The sequence below is a fragment of the Oncorhynchus gorbuscha genome, linkage group LG01 (genome assembly GCF_021184085.1).
Source record: "Oncorhynchus gorbuscha isolate QuinsamMale2020 ecotype Even-year linkage group LG01, OgorEven_v1.0, whole genome shotgun sequence".
NCBI lineage: Eukaryota > Metazoa > Chordata > Actinopteri > Salmoniformes > Salmonidae > Oncorhynchus > Oncorhynchus gorbuscha.
In genome coordinates, this window is record NC_060173.1 from 98154013 (window position 1) to 98170582 (window position 16570).

General features: G+C 39.7%; 1 protein-coding gene across 2 annotated transcripts in view; it reads right to left on the reverse strand.

Annotated features, from left to right (window-relative positions):
* Positions 1-14431, reverse strand: part of LOC124046979 (ubiquitin-conjugating enzyme E2 E3) — a 69131-nt gene extending 54700 nt beyond the window's left edge. The window contains exons 1-3 of one of the 2 annotated variants that reach the window (XM_046367732.1): positions 14274-14431; positions 12842-13061; positions 10544-10594 (exon numbers count right to left, since the gene is read on the reverse strand). In XM_046367732.1, coding sequence (XP_046223688.1) covers positions 10544-10594; positions 12842-13050 — 260 coding nt within the window. In that variant the 5' untranslated portion in view covers positions 13051-13061; positions 14274-14431. Of the gene's footprint in view, positions 1-10543; positions 10595-12841; positions 13062-14079; positions 14198-14273 lie in introns of those variants that run through there. The other variant, XM_046367739.1, reaches the window with a different exon arrangement.
* Between the last annotated feature and the right edge of the window lie 2139 nt (positions 14432-16570).

The following is a 16570-nucleotide window of genomic DNA, read 5'->3' on the forward strand; positions in this document are numbered from 1 at the left end:
CTTAAGTGGCCCAGCCAGATCATCTCTGGAGAGACATGAAAATAGCTGTGCAGCGACACTTCCCATCCAACCTGACAGAGCTTCAGAGGATCTGCAGAGAAGAACAGGAGAAACTCCCCAAATACAGGTGTGAGCTTGTAGTGTCATACCCAAGAAAACTTCATAAACAAGAAAACTCAAGGCTGTAATCGCTGCCAAAGGTGCTTCAACAAAGTACTGAGTAAAGGATCTGAATACTTATGTAAATTTATTTCTATTTTTTAGCTAAAATAAAAACCTGTCTTTTCTTCGTCATTATTGTGGGTATTATTGGGTATTGTGTGTAGATTGATGTAAAAATGTCATCCATTTTAGAAATAGGCTGTAATTTAACAAAATGTGGAATAAGTATGAATACTTTCCGAATGTAAATCATTATTTGAATATGTTGGTAACCCGGTGTATAAAAGTGATAATGCCCTCGAAGCCGGTGTTTGGAGGATATATTGGCACGGTCTGCCGGCCTTCAACATCGTCTCGGGCATTATAACTTAAATAACGCATGGCACTTAGTTTCTATTCAAAGCCACTTACAGTACGGCGAGTGCATGCGATTTTTAGCATGTGTATACGATCCCAACCCACGACACCCCACAAGATCACAGGTATAGTGTTATGACAGGACAGAATAACCTTCTTAGCAGTCTTAGGAGTGAAGGAGGGAGGGAGGAGAGTGAAGGGAGGAGTGAGGAGGGGGCGTACATGTACTGTGGCTTACATGTACATGGAAACAATGTTTCCCTGGCTGACCCGTCAGTAATGCAGGGTAGAATGTCCAAGACGCTCAGTACAGCTGAGAAAGTAACAGGGCAGATAACTGCCAGCAGCATGACTACCAACTCATTCTTATTCATATCAGACATGGGCATCAAACCTTAATGACAAGTTCCAGCCTAGAGCTTTCTTTAAACATTTCTTGGAGGTGGATCATCTTGGATGAACAGGACAATGGTAGCAGCATCATATTTCTTCATAGTCCACTCTAAATGCACTGCTTCATCTAGGTGTAATAATGACAAGAGAAATAGAATACTTGTCTATGTTGAGGGGTATGAGTTTCTCTGATTGACTATGGTCTATATACTTTGAAAAAAAGTTGCTATCTAGAATCTAAAAGGGTTCTTTGGTTGTGCCCATAGGAGAACCCTTTGAAGAACAGTTTTTGGTTCCAGGTGGAACCCTTACAGTTCCAGGTGCATGGAACCTAAAATAGCTCTACCTGGAATGAAAAAGGGCTCTACCTGGAACCAAAAACGTCTGTCCTATGGCGAAACCCTTTGGAAACCTTTTTTTCTTTAAGCTTGTAGCATACACACTAACAATGCTTCTTCCCCTGATCTCTTTCTGAACTACAGTAGGCTAAATGCAAAGCAGATAACCAATCACATAACTCATTTACCAATTACATACAAACTAGATTGTATGAATAAATAAATGGAACATGGATAAATAAGAGTAGGCTTTTTCATAATTTTGATAATATCCCTAAATTATTCTTCAACAGTATCCCTCTGGAAACCAGATGATGAAAAGGATTGATGTTTTCCACCTGCTGTTTCCTAATAAGAAGAGAGCTAGGGATGGACAGATGGTGAAATCTACCCCGCCATGCAGAATTAACAATCAATACACAAGACAAGCAAACAACAAGAACAGCTCCAACGTATACATGGACCTAAAGTTGGGAATTTGAACCACACAATTGTATATTTAACAAAATCATTCCAATTACTATGTATCCTATATTTTACCAGGGAAGTCAAATTGAGATTGACATCCTCTTTTCAAGTGAGCTGGTTATGCAGGGCAGACATAGATGGTTCAATCCATGTTCTAGTGCTGTTGATGGTTGCTTTTTTTTAAAGTCAGGTGTCTTTAATACTGTATTATAAACCCTGTAGTGTAGTAACCTATTTCACCTCCATCTAGGCCTACCTGTCTACACATCTTTATATTCAAAATTGCAATGTTAACAACCGACCATAATAGTCACAAAACCACTACTTTCACACTCTGGGCTTCCCTCCCTCATAAAGAGGAATCTGATAATGATGCATAAAAAGGAGATTGAATATGCTGCCCCCCCCCCTCTCTCCCCTTCCCACTCCCTCCTTCTCTTTCTCTTTCTCTCTCTCTGTCTCTCTCTCGCTCGCTTCCTCTAACACCTCTCTCTTTCTCTGCAAATGTATTGATTAGTAGTGTGGCGCTGACATGTAAATCGGACGATTTAAGGGCTACTGACCAATTCTGCTGTTGTGTGTGTTTCTGATCTTTTATTGGACATACTGTTTCCGCCATTGTTTCCTATGACTGAAAAGAGCTTCTGGACATCAGAACAGCGATCACTAACCTCGATTTAGTTGAAGATTTCTACTTCAATGACTCGGCCGCGCAGGACATACTGCTCATCTGGGACCAGCCCCTAATCCACGACACGCGGAAGAGGAAAAAACAGAGATATAGAGGCCGACATGGGGGCAGCCTGATGAAACTACGGAGGCGAGTAAATAAACCTCCTCTACCCTCTGTTCTATTGGCGAATGTGCAATCATTGAGAACAAACTAGATGAGCGCAGTTCGAGATTATGCTTCACGGAGTCGTGGCTGAACGAGGACAGAGCGACAGCGTCTTGTAAGCTCAACGGCGGGGCTGTATGTATCTTTGTTAACAACAGCTGGTGCACGATCTCTAATATTAAGGAAGTCTCGAGGTATTGAATGCCAAACTTAGAATATTGCATGATAAGCTGTAGACCATACTATTTACCAAGAGAGTTTACATCTATATTTTTAGTAGCTGTCTACTTACCACCCCAAACCGATGCTTTCACTAAGACTGCACTCAACAAGCTAAATAGGGCCATAAACCGACAAGAACATGCTCATCAGAGGTAGCACTCCTAGTGGCCAGTGATTTTAATGCAGGAAAATTGAAATCGGTTTTATCTCATTTCTACCAGCATGTCACCTGTGCAACTTGAGGGAAACAAACTCTAGATGACCTTTACTCCACACAAAGAGACGCATACAAAGCTCTCCCTCGCCCTCCATTTGGGAAAACTGACCATAACTATACCCTCCTGATTCCGGCTTACAAGCAAAAACTCAAACAGGAAGTACACTCTAAGAACAAAGGGTTATTCGGCTATCCCCATAGGATAACCCTTTTTGATTTCTGGTAGAACCCTTTTTGTCTCCAGATAGAACTATTTGGGGTTCTATGAGAACCCTTTAGGGAAGGGGTTCTACCTGGAACCAAAGGGGTTCTATTTGGAACCAAAAGGGGTTCTTCAAAGGGTTCTCCTATGAGGATAGCCAAAGAACCCATTTAGGTTCTAGATAGGACATGTTTTTCTGTGTGCCAGTGACACGCTCAATTCGGAAGTGGTCCAATGAAGCGGATGTAAAGCTACAGGACTGTTTTGCTATTCATCCGATGGCATTGAGGAGTTCAACACGTCAATCCCCGGCTTCATTAATAAGTGCATCGACGACGTCATCCCCATAGTGACCGTTATACATATCACAACCAGAAGCAACGGATTAAAGGCAATATCCACACTGAGCTAAAGGCTAGAGCTGCCACTTTCAAGGAAAGGGACACTAATCCAGACACTCATAAAAAATCCTGCTACGCCCTCTGACAAACCATCAAACAGGCAAAGCGTCAATACAGGACTAAGATCAAATCCTACTACGCCGGCTCTGACTCTTGTCGGGTGTGGCAGGGCTTGCAAACTATCACAGATTGCAAAGGAAAACCCAGCCACGAGCTGCCTAGTGGCACGAGCCTAGACGAGTTAAATGCCTTCTATGCTCACTTCGAGGCAATCAACACTGAACGATGTGTGAGAGCACCAGCTGTTTCGGACGACTATGTGATCACGCTCTCTGTAGCCAATGTGAGTAAAACCTTTAAACAGGTTAACAGACAGATTACCAGGACGTATACTCAGAGCATGCGATGACCAGCTGGCAAGTGTCTTCACTGACATTTTCAAGCTCTCCCTGACCCAGTTTGTAATACCTACACTCTTAGAAAAAAGGGTTACAAAAGGGTTCTTTTCTGAGGGATAGGTTTCTACCAAGAACCATTTTGATCAGAATTACTGCTTTTTGGAAGACACATGTTCTTTGTAAGGCAACGGGTTCTACCTAAAACCTTTAACATCCTAAGAACCGTTTTTGGAAGAAAGGGTTCTTTAATGATTCTTTGGAAGACAAGAAGCCTTCTAAATAGAACCATATATCATATTTCCCAGCATTCTCTATTGTTTGTTTTACTATAATATCTGTATTTGTGCATGTATATTGACTGGATGATACATTTTAGGCTACACAAAGATAAATAACATACAGTTTTCTAAACTAATCCAAATGTTAATGATTGGATTTACTGCACCCGTTACAGAGATGATTATTCCAGTTTAGATGATTGAGGTATTCTCAGTATTCAAATCTTCCTTACCGTGGCAGTCTTTCTGAATGCAGGTTGCGGGTGATTAAAACATTCCATTTGTTGGATATCGTAACTGGATGGATTCCAATAAGAATTACACAGCACTTTGCAAGCCACCATTATGTGACTTGCAGGCCTGGTGTGACCTGTAAACCAGGAGATTTCTAACACCCCTGTGTTAGGGTATAACCTGTCCCTCAAAGAAAGGTCTTATGCTATATGTAATTACATTTTAAATGATAATAAGGCTGGTGGAACCGTTCATAGAGGGTTCTAGGGAGAACACTCCAAAGATAAAATGGTTCTAACACCATCACTAAGTTTGCCAAAGACACGACGATGTCAACGATGACGATGAGACAGCCTACAGGGTGGTGCCAACGTCAGTACGCCAAAAGAGCTGATTGTGGACTGGAGGTCAACCGATTATGATTTTTCAGCTCCGATACTGATACCGATTATTGGAGGACCAAAAAAGCTGATTCTGATTTATCGGACGATTTTTATACATGTATATATATATTTGTAATAATGACAATTACAACAATACTGAAATAACACTTTTATTTTAACTTAATATTTTACATGTATAAAATCAAATTAGTCTCAAATAAATAATGAAACATGTTCAATTTGGTTAAATAATGCCAAAACAGTGTTGGAGAAGAAAGTAAAAGTGCAATATATGCCATGTAAAAAAGCTAACGTTTAAGTTCCTTGCTCAGATCATGAGAACATATGAAAGCTGGTGGTTCCTTTGAGTCTTCAATATTCCCAGTTAAGAAGTTTTAGGTTGTAGTTATTATAGGAATTTATAGGACTATTTCTCCCTATACCATTTGTATTTCATATACCTTTGACTATTGGATGTTCTTATAAGCACTATAGGATTGCCAGCCTAATCTCGGGAGTTGATAGGCTTGAAGTCATAAACAGCGCTGTGCTTCAAGCATTGCGTAGAGCTGCTGGCAAACGCAGGAAAGTGCTGTTTGAATGAATGCTTATGAGCCTGCTACTGCACATTTCAGCAGCACTACCTGGATCTGGTTTCAGTTGTTTGACCTAGCCTAGTTCACTGTTGTCAGTTCGGTTGCATTATTAATAGTTAACTAGTGATTATGTGAAGATGTATTGTTTTTTATAAGATAAGTTTAATGCTAGCTACCAACTTACCTTGGCTCCTTGCTGCACTGGTGTAACAGGTGGTCAGCCTGCCGTGCAGTTTCCTCGTGGAATGCAATGTAATCAGCCATAATCGGCGTCCAAAAATGCAGATTACCGATTGTTATGAAAACTTGAAATCGGCCCTAATTAATCGGCCATCCACATTAATGTAGAAACATATTATATTCTTATTTACAATAAATGTGACTCCAAAATGACACAATAGATTATTTACCCTGAATATCTATTGGGCACAAAATGATCTGGATCACAACCAAAACAAACAGCAAACAGCTTGATGTAGTCATTGCATGCTATGAGTATGGGACCAAATACTTACATTTTTACTACTTTAACACACATATAAGTGAATTTGTCCCAATACTTTTGTTCCCTAAAATGGGGGGACTATATACAAAATGTATTGAAATTTCTAAACAGTTCACCCGATATGTATAAAAATACCTTTAAATTAAAGCTGACAGTCTGCATTTCAATCCCATAGTCGTTGTATCATTTGCTGGAGTACAGAGCCCCAAAAATGAAATAAATTGTCAATACTTTTCGAGCTCAGTGTATGTCCTTTGATCATAAATATGTATGTTTATGTGTGGTCTGACAAACAATATTAGTGTTTCTCAGTGGGGAAATATTGGATGATATTGGACGGTAATATACGGTATGTCTGCATTATTATATAATATTATCAGCATAAACAGGGACATAGAAACCAGGATATCCCTCATCCATCAGGTATAATAAGTATTTGGGTTAATGATTAATAAAATATAATATAAAATGTTTATTTTTCCTAGAGGGAACGAGTCACTGGCCACTGTGGACTAGCAGAACACAGACAATGTTTGAATTAGTCTGTTTAAGAATGGCATTCAGTCCATTAAGTCTGTATTTCTTAGTGTCAAATTGCAGGAGTTTACTCCATGTGTAACTCTGTGTTGTCTGTTCACACTGCTATGCTTTATCTTGGCCAGGTCGCAGTTGCAAATGAGAACTTGTTCTCAACTAGCCTACCTGGTTAAATAAAGGTGAAATAAAATAAATAAAACAAAAATTGCAGGTGAGCTTGCACTTAGATTAGTCATTATAATAATTTAATTTGGGGGGTGCTTATATTTGTCCAGTTACACACTTGTGGGTGGACACTTGTACAAGAGTGTAATGGATATGTGTTTCATTGCAAATCCCAACTCCCCCTGAGACACCTGCTGGGAGTGGGGTCATGGCCAGGTTCACCATTGTCCAGCGCCTGGAGCGATTGGGGTTAAGTGCCTTGCTCATGGGCACAATGACAGATTTGTGTGTGTGGGTATGTGTGTTACTTGATAGTTGATAATGCAACCGAACTGACAACAGTGAATCAGGCTAGGTCAAACAACTGAAACCAGATCCAGGTACCTTTTTTCTTTTCCATGATATGTCCAGGCCAGGCAGTGCTGCTGAAATGTGATGCATTATCATCAAATTAATGTAACATCCCAGGCAGCCTCCAGGTAAACAACACACTGCGGAGACCGAGTCTGCATCCCAAATGGCACCCTATTCCCTATACAGTAAACAACTTTTGACCAGAGCCTCACATGTAGTGTACTATATAAGGAATAGGTTGCTATTTGGGATGCAACCAGACTGACTGACTGACTGTCCTACTAATTGAAAGGGAAATCATGAGCCAGGGATGGAGCTGATATATAGGCATTGTGGGGTTATTATCTCCTTCTGCTGAGAACAGGATCAGGGCCCCCCTGTCCATTTTATGATAGCCATAATAATCTGAAAGGCTAAACTGATCCTACATCAGCACTTCTACTCTGAGAGTGCACAGCGCAGAGCAGAGGATCAGACCATGAAAGGCCATCAAATCCCTGCATTGTCAATGACCATTATCAACGTTGTCTCAGGAATCCCCTAGTCGTGCCGCGACACGATATTGATCCCCCGGTTTTCTATTCAGAAGACACACGGTGTGGGCTGGAGCTCACCAATACCGCATTACCACAACAGGAAGCGGAGAAGGAGCACACATTCACCCACAGACATTAAGCCACATCTTGCTGATCAGTGGTCCATGATCCACGTCCTCACAGGGATACAGTGACCTGAGCTGCATCTTAGTAAGGAAGTATTGCATGGCGAAGGTTAACTTAACCGATGCATACATGCAACATCAGCTTTTTAGACAACAGAATGTTTGTGCAAAGTAGTTTCTGATAAATGGCTCTTGACTAAAGGTAGCAGAAACTACATCCACGTCTATGACACCACACACTAACTGCTTCCAATTTAAAACCACAAATGTGGAGTCAAAGGAATTCATGTCGAATCTTAGTGTGATATTGTTGCAACATGAATCATATCACACGGCGTCTTAAGAGAGGGCCTTTCAAAGGGTCAGTGGGCACGGTGAGGTTTGTTTAACAGGAAATAATTAATGTTTGCAGCCCAATAGAGGGGTGAAGGGGCTAGTCTAAAGAATGCCAAAACCCCCCTTTAAACCCCGGGTCTAGAGAACAAAACAAAGACCATATGTCATAGTGCTACTTCATGAATAAATCCTAGAAGGAAAATCCCGGGCCAGGGTCAAAGTCATTAGAGCTAACCGACTTCATGAATGAAACACATATTTGGAGGGATAACTCAAACTCAATGCAATCCAAATCATTTGGTCACTGTGTGTAATTTCTCCTTGGTTGTAAACATTTAAAATGCAATTAAAAAACAGTGAAAATACCCTCTGCCGGTATCTATGCAACACTGGTTTGATTAAAGAATGATTGCCCACCCCAGTAAGCAAAGTATTGTAAAGTTTATCAGGTTGCATGACATCTATTCAATTACAGGAGACTCAAGACTAGCAAAATGGCTTTCAAGAATCTTTACAAACAAACCACAAAAAATACCTCCCAAAAACATGTGTCATTAAACGAACAGTAAAAAGAATATAAAGCAAAATTCCTCTGCGTTCATCAAAAACATAAAATCATACATTCACTAATTAAACATAATTACACTGAATCTGCAGCATCACATCTGTTTCATAAAACACATACCTATGTCAACTCTGTCATTTAAAAAAAAAATGTAACCTTAATTTAACTAGGCAAGTCAGTTGAGAACAAATTCTTATTTACAATGACGGCCTACAATGGCCAAACCCTGATGATGCTGGGCCAATTGTGCGCCAACCTATGGGACTCCCAATCACAGCCGGTTGTGATACAGTCTGGATATAAACACCTTTCTATGTCAACTCCGATATAAACACATATCTATGTCAACTCCGTTATAAACACATATCTATGTCAACTCCGTTATAAACACATATCTATGTCAACTCCATTATAAACACATATCTATGTCAACTCCGATATAAACACTTATCCATGTCAACACTGTTATAAACACATATCTATGTCAACTCTGTTATAAACACATATCTATGTCAACTCCGTTATAAACACATATCTATGTCAACTCCGATATAAACACATATCTATGTCAATTCCATAATAAACACATATCTATGTCAACTCCGATATAAACACATATCTATGTCAACTCCGATATAAACACATATCTATGTCAACTCCGATATAAACACATATCTATGTCAACTCCGATATAAACACATATCTATGTCAACTCAATTATAAACACATATCTATGTCAACTCCATTATAAACACATATCTATGTCAACTCTGTTATAAACACATATCTACGTCAACTCTGTTATAAACACATATCTATGTCAACTCCATTATAAACACATATCTATGTCAACTCTGTTATAAACACATATCTATGTCAACTCTGTTATAAACACATATCTATGTCAACTCTGTTATAAACACATATCTATGTCAACTCTGTTATAAACACATATCTATGTCAACTCTGTTATAAACACATATCTATGTCAACTCTGTTATAAACACATATCTATGTCAACTCTGTTATAAACACATATCTATGTCAACTCCATTATAAACACATATCTATGTCAACTCTGTTATAAACACATATCTATGTCAACTCTGTTATAAACACATATCTATGTCAACTCCATTATAAACACATATCTATGTCAACTCCGATATAAACACAAATCTATGTCAACTCTGTTATAAACACAAATCTATGTCAAATCCATTATAAACACATATCTATGTCAACTCCGATATAAACACAAATCTATGTCAACTCTGTTATAAACACAAATCTATGTCAACCCCGTTACAAAAGATGGAATATAAGACAGTCTGTGTAAATGCAGCATCTGTTGCATTATTAAAAAACATGACAGTGCAAAGACCATAGCTAAACATAAATGATTTAACACATCAAAAACCACCACACCAGACTTTCCTCTCTGTCTCTGCTTTGAAGCCTAGCATTGTTCGTTTTGGACTTCGGTTAAGGTTTTTACGGCTGTTCGGGTACACAGCATTTTTTCTGAAGGCAAGTCGAAGTTCAGAGACTAAGTCCACTCCCCTTCTTCGGTGATTGGTCAACAGTAGAAATTCTTCAATAAAGTCTTTGTTGTCATTCAACGGGGGACGACTTGTTTTCATACCCATTTTAGTTAGATGTCAAATTGCACGACTAAGATCTCTTCGGCAAAAACTGCAAAATTTATGACAGATTTCTTGTGTTATCTTAGATTAATTATGACTATTTTGAGGAAGAGGAATCATTTTTCAAGCGAAGGTCTTTTAAGGGAGGATGCAGGCACACTCCTTCAGTTCGACTAGCACAGTTCGGCTAGGCGCCAGCCGACCTGAAGCATGCTGACGCCTTTAAGCCTTATCAACAAAAAGAGCATAAACTGAGAATATAAATGAATATGAAATCTTTGCCATACCTGCAGTTAGGTGGTGGATCTAGAGTGATCTCAGCGAGCTCCTTCTGGATTCTGTGGAAGAGAAATGAGACATGTGCTGAAGCTGTGAGAAGAGGGCTGTGAGAGGAGAATGTACAGCACTACACTGGAGGGATGAACAATACACACACTAAAAACACTTTGAAGTCAACAGACTTGTTTCTATCGTGGTCTTTGCTGTCAGAGAGAGAGAGAAATGAGAGAGGAAAAGAGAAGCTGTGAGAAGAGAGTTTACAGCTCGAGACTAGAGATTTACACTGCCCTCTACCAGCGATGCTCTAACTGCACGCCCCCCCCCCTCCCTCTCTCCGCTCAGCACAGCTAACATGGCTGCTTCCTCTTTGTTCTCCCAGGCAGAACCCGAAGCCCAGAACAGCAAAACTTTCTCTCCTTCGTTACTCCCTGTCCGTTTACCCCAACACAACCCTCTCACCCCCAGCACAAAGCTAGCCCCCTCACCTACCATCCCACCGCTCATCCACCCATTCCAGTCACTTTTAGCACAAAATATTTTCTTTTAAAGCTTATATGCAAATGAGGTAGAGAGGGAGAGGGAGGGGGGAGGACCTTGGGTATATTTGACAGGGCCTTTAAACAGAGAGCTGAGTAGATTGCTGTTACTAAAGCATTATTAACGGTGTGTAAAGGGAGAAAAGGGGAGGATGTTGACATACTTGCCACTCAATACATTTGTTTTCTCATCTACTGTTAGTACTTGATACATTTGTTTTCTCATCTACTGTTAGTACTTGATACATTTGTTTTCTCATCTACTGTTAGTACTTGATACATTTGTTTTCTCATCTACTGTTAGTACTTGATACATTTGTTTTCTCATCTACTGTTAGTACTTGATACATTTGTTTTCTCATCTACTGTTAGTACTTGATACATTTGTTTTCTCATCTACTGTTAGTACTCAATACATTTGTTTTCTCATCTACTGTTAGTACTCGATACATTTGTTTTCTCATCTACTGTTAGTACTCAATACATTTGTTTTCTCATCTACTGTTAGTACTCAATACATTTGTTTTCTCATCTACTGTTAGTACTTGATACATTTGTTTTCTCATCTACTGTTAGTACTTGATACATTTGTTTTCTCATCTACTGTTAGTACTTGATACATTTGTTTTCTCATCTACTGTTAGTACTTGATACATTTGTTTTCTCATCTACTGTTAGTACTTGATACATTTGTTTTCTCATCTACTGTTAGTACTCAATACATTTGTTTTCTCATCTCATCTGTTAGTACTCAATACATTTGTTTTCTCATCTACTGTTAGTACTCAATACATTTGTTTTCTCATCTACTGTTAGTACTCAATACATTTGTTTTCTCATCTACTGTTAGTACTTGATACATTTGTTTTCTCATCTACTGTTAGTACTCAATACATTTGTTTTCTCATCTACTGTTAGTACTCAATACATTTGTTTTCTCATCTACTGTTAGTACTCAATACATTTGTTTTCTCATCTACTGTTAGTACTCAATACATTTGTTTTCTCATCTACTGTTAGTACTTGATACATTTGTTTTCTCATCTACTGTTAGTACTCAATACATTTGTTTTCTCATCTACTGTTAGTACTTGATACATTTTTTTAAGACTATCGTGTAGACAAGTCAGTTTCTTTTTGAGGCTCAGATAAAATTGCATGCAACTGCTTTATATTTATTAGTTGGACGTTAAAGTGATCATTCTCCTCTTACCAACACTAAATATAGTTGCATAGGCCTAATAAGAGGAATAGGACATTTGTCATAAAAATCTTTTTGACCATTTTCTCCCCAAACTTAGAAACAGTTTTCTACAACCAAACTAACACAGTTTGCAACACAGGAAAGACATCAACTGTGAGCGTGAAAACACCTATTTTACAATACTCAACCATCACAAGTATGTGAACTCAAAAACAATTTATCCTCAGATACGCTAAGTTAGATGTGAACAAGTAATATTAAGTCCTGCTCTGCTCTTGTAGCCTAACTTGACAAACGATGCATATCCAGCGACAATAGACCAATCAACCAAATAAAGGCATTACTATGATAATGTACTTGCATGGCTTTAGTTTTTAACAATCTTATTTGGCACAGGAACAATAATAATTCAAAAATAAATATCTCTCCTTTGTGTCTCAAAAGATTAAAGCATTATAAATTAACCATAAATCATTCATTAGGCTACTCAGTTTAACAGAAGGATCATGTAGACTACAGTATCCCTGATTGTAAGAATACAGTGATTATGATAATGAAGACATTACCTTTTAGCACTAGTGGACAACTTGGCGGTAGTCTTGCTGGATAATTTGGTGGGTTTCTTCTGTTGCTGAGGAGGTGTGGGGGGCTGCTGTTTTCTCTCCTCCGCCTCCTCTGGCTCCGGTACCGCCGGGTCTCTCTGGTCCGCATCAGAACTACCACTGCTGGTGCTTGGACTCTCGTCATCTGACCGCCCCTGTCTTTCACTGGACATTTTGATTCCCCCTGAAAACGAACGACAGAAAAGTTATCAAACTGATCAATGCAATATAGGCTAGCATCTATAGACATATAGCCTTTCACTGGGCATATATTTCCCCCCATAAAGAAGAAAAGATAGACACTTTTTAATTGGATCTATCAATGGGATACCTACATACATACATACATACAGAGAGAGAGAGAGATGCTGCTCATCAGACAGGTAGGTTATCATACCTCAACTTTACATAATTCTCTGGACTGGTAGACCCCTTTGTGGGTTGGTCTTTGGTTCGTAGCCTACATTATTATTAATTTCTCAGAGTATGTGTCCTGCTGTCGACTTACATGGTTGGATGTTGAACATTACCGTCTATTCATCAAAAGTTGTTTATAAACAATAGCTATAGACTATTTATAAATCAAATCCATTAGAGTACTTAATTAAAATTCCTGTCATTTTGAAGGACAAACGATGTTCACGATGTTTCCATAATGGTCACACCACACGCCTATAGCAAGCTAGATGGTTAGATAAGGAGCACCAAATCATTACATTAGCTCGGTCCAATTGGCTTTGAATAATCCCCCCCACAGAACCGTAACACGAGTGCAAATATTGTTAGGCTACATTATCGCAGCTCATTTGTAGCCTTGTCGTTAATAAAAGCAGGCTCGGATTCAGTCATTGTGACTACTGACTAACGTTACTAGGCTACCTTCGTTTTGTGGTGAGATCCCGGGAGCTTTATCTGTCAAAAGCCAAGCAATAGGTGAAAACAACACAGAACACTCAAACAGCATACAGTCACCAGCGCACGAATATAGGTTGGGAGAATGCGAATGAAGAGCTGCAGGGAAAACATAATTGCACCTATTTGCAGTAAGGGGGGCTCGCAAGGCATGCAGGCGAGCTAAATAAAACACAGCATGTTTCTCCCACTTTAGGAGAACATTAATCGTATATACCCGACGAATATGAGCATATTGATTATAAGTCATTTGACGCATCCTAAGGAACGATAAATGGTTCGAATCCGACCTTAGAATCCTTTGTAGAACGGAGAGGTTTGTTATGGTAGGAGACACTCCAGTATCAGCATGGTGTACCAACTGATGCATGAAGTCAGTTCCGAGCAAGCTCCCTCTAACACGACAGCGCTGAAAACACCAAATAAGGACGATCTTTCTCCGCCTAACCTAGACTCTCCCGGATCATTGGAGCTTCTTCTTTACCTTTGGCGTGGTCTCGTCTTGATCTGAGACGGGTAGGAGCGTTAAAAATCCGGTGGAAATGGAGCCGGGAAGACGACAAGCTCCGGCCAAGCTGTGGACATTGGAGAATCGGAAGGAAAGGAGATGCTGCAGTACTGGCCTGGAATCCAGGTGGCGCTGGATAGCGAGTGAGTCAATCGTTGCTTTGGGTCCATTGAGTCAAGGGGTTCGTTTTCACTCTCGCTTCAAAATGATGGTCATGGAGCAAACGGCACGAAATCAACTGGCTGTCACTTCTTGCAGTCCTCTGATATTCGTTTGAGTAAGGGAGCACATGTAGGACTATTGTTGTTTTGGAGATTCTAAACAGCAGAGGGGAATTACATAACACAGGTTGGAACAATGCTTGGTATGTTATTATTTACTACAGTTGAATAATTGCCTTGTGAAAGTTTGCTGTGATTATTGCCTTGACTGCAGCTATTCATGGAACGGGAGAAGGGATACATTGTAAATAAACAAGGCTGTAATAGTATATCTTTGGGAAAAATTGAAAGTTGCCAAATACTTGTCAATTTATTACATATATAGGCCAAAAACCGAATGTAATTGTGTTCTATCATGGAACATGCATCTATTTTACATGAAACGTTAATAATTAATATAATATAGTATCATCATAGAATTCATTTAAAATGTTCATCATAATTGGAGAACTGATTTTATTTCAAGTGGCATTTGAATAGGCTACTGTAGGTACAGTTCTATTGACTGTTTACAGCACTTTATCATTGACCCATTCATTCAGAGACAAAGGAAGCACCTATGGTTATCTGTGTGATATAGTAAACTGTTGCTGGGTCTTGAACAGGCTCTGTCTCCAAGGCCAGGTCACACAGTTGTAGGTTGAGTTATGTCAAGGTTGAGGGCAGAAGCATGAAAGAATAGCCAACAACCTCAAACATTGGAATTGATTTGTGAATACCTCTCTGCACTACACACATACACACATTCAAATGAATGCCATGATGACAGCTTGGTTAAACTAAACAAATAAAAGGGGCTCCAGGGTGTCAGGTGTCAACATGAAGAACGCAGGAGTCAGAAATAAGTCACACACTGTCATGGCAGGCTGGAATGTGCAGTTGTCAGCCTCTCACTCACAGGGAAGAGAGGTGAAATCAGAAAATGTTGCGACTTCCGCAGCTCCCATAGGATGCATGTGCAAACAGGAGGAAGAGCTGCAACTCTTGACACGTGGCAGATAAACAGATAGTTGATTGCTAGAGGGGGGAAAACACATTATCAGTGAATGATTTGCTAAGTACATGTCATGCCATTGTAATTACAAGATAGTAGACAAAAATGATACAATTGCTCAGTGTAGGCTTCAGTATCAGCTGCAACACACTTTGATGTCTCCTTCTCAGAATCTTTGATGGCTCCTTCTCAGAATCTGGAGGGGAAATGAGAATGGAAAGATTGTTTGGTTTGGCTGTGTGGCTAGAGCTGGCTAGCGCTCCCTATGTCTCTCTCCCCTGAGAGAGGAGAGGAGAGGAGAGGAGAGGAGAGGAGAGAGCAAGTGTCTGACGTCTGGGCCTTATCGTCTGTTACAGCGCACTGACAACAGGGAAAGAAACGGGAAACAGAACTGCATGGATTCCTGCTTTCCTATTGATGTCATAAAAGTGAAATACAAGGCTCAACTTACCCATGATATGAATCAGATGTACAGTATGGAGAGAAATCTAGAGCATAGAATAGAATGAACAAACGGTTACATTAGGAGTAGATCATGGTCCTCTGTAGCTCAGTTAATATTCTGAGATGGCACTGTACTGTACGGCTGCGGCTTTGTTAGCTCCGACCTAACTTTGCTATTTTGTGATTCTTTTGCCGTTTATTTTTTATTTTATTTTCACAAACTGTATCCGCTATTTCTTATAACCAACAATAACTTTAACAATAACTCGGCAGTTACTTACCTCAATTCTGGTTTCAACTTTGAATTTGAATCATCTGCCCTGTATTCTTTCTGTCATTTTTACCCAATTTTGGGGGTTTCCAAGTGGAAACGGCAGGAGTCCTGCCGGGGTTAAGGCGAAGGGAAAACCTGCCACCTCCTCCCTCCATTCTACTGGCCAGTCACTTGATAATAAGAAGGATGACCTCCGATCGCGGATTTGCAACCAACGGGACTGCAATATTCTCTGCTTTTCTGAAACATGGCTTTCGGACAAGATATCCCCCATGGCTATCCAACTCTACAGATTCTCCATTCACTGAGCGGACAGGATAGTGGAGTCAGGGAAATCGAG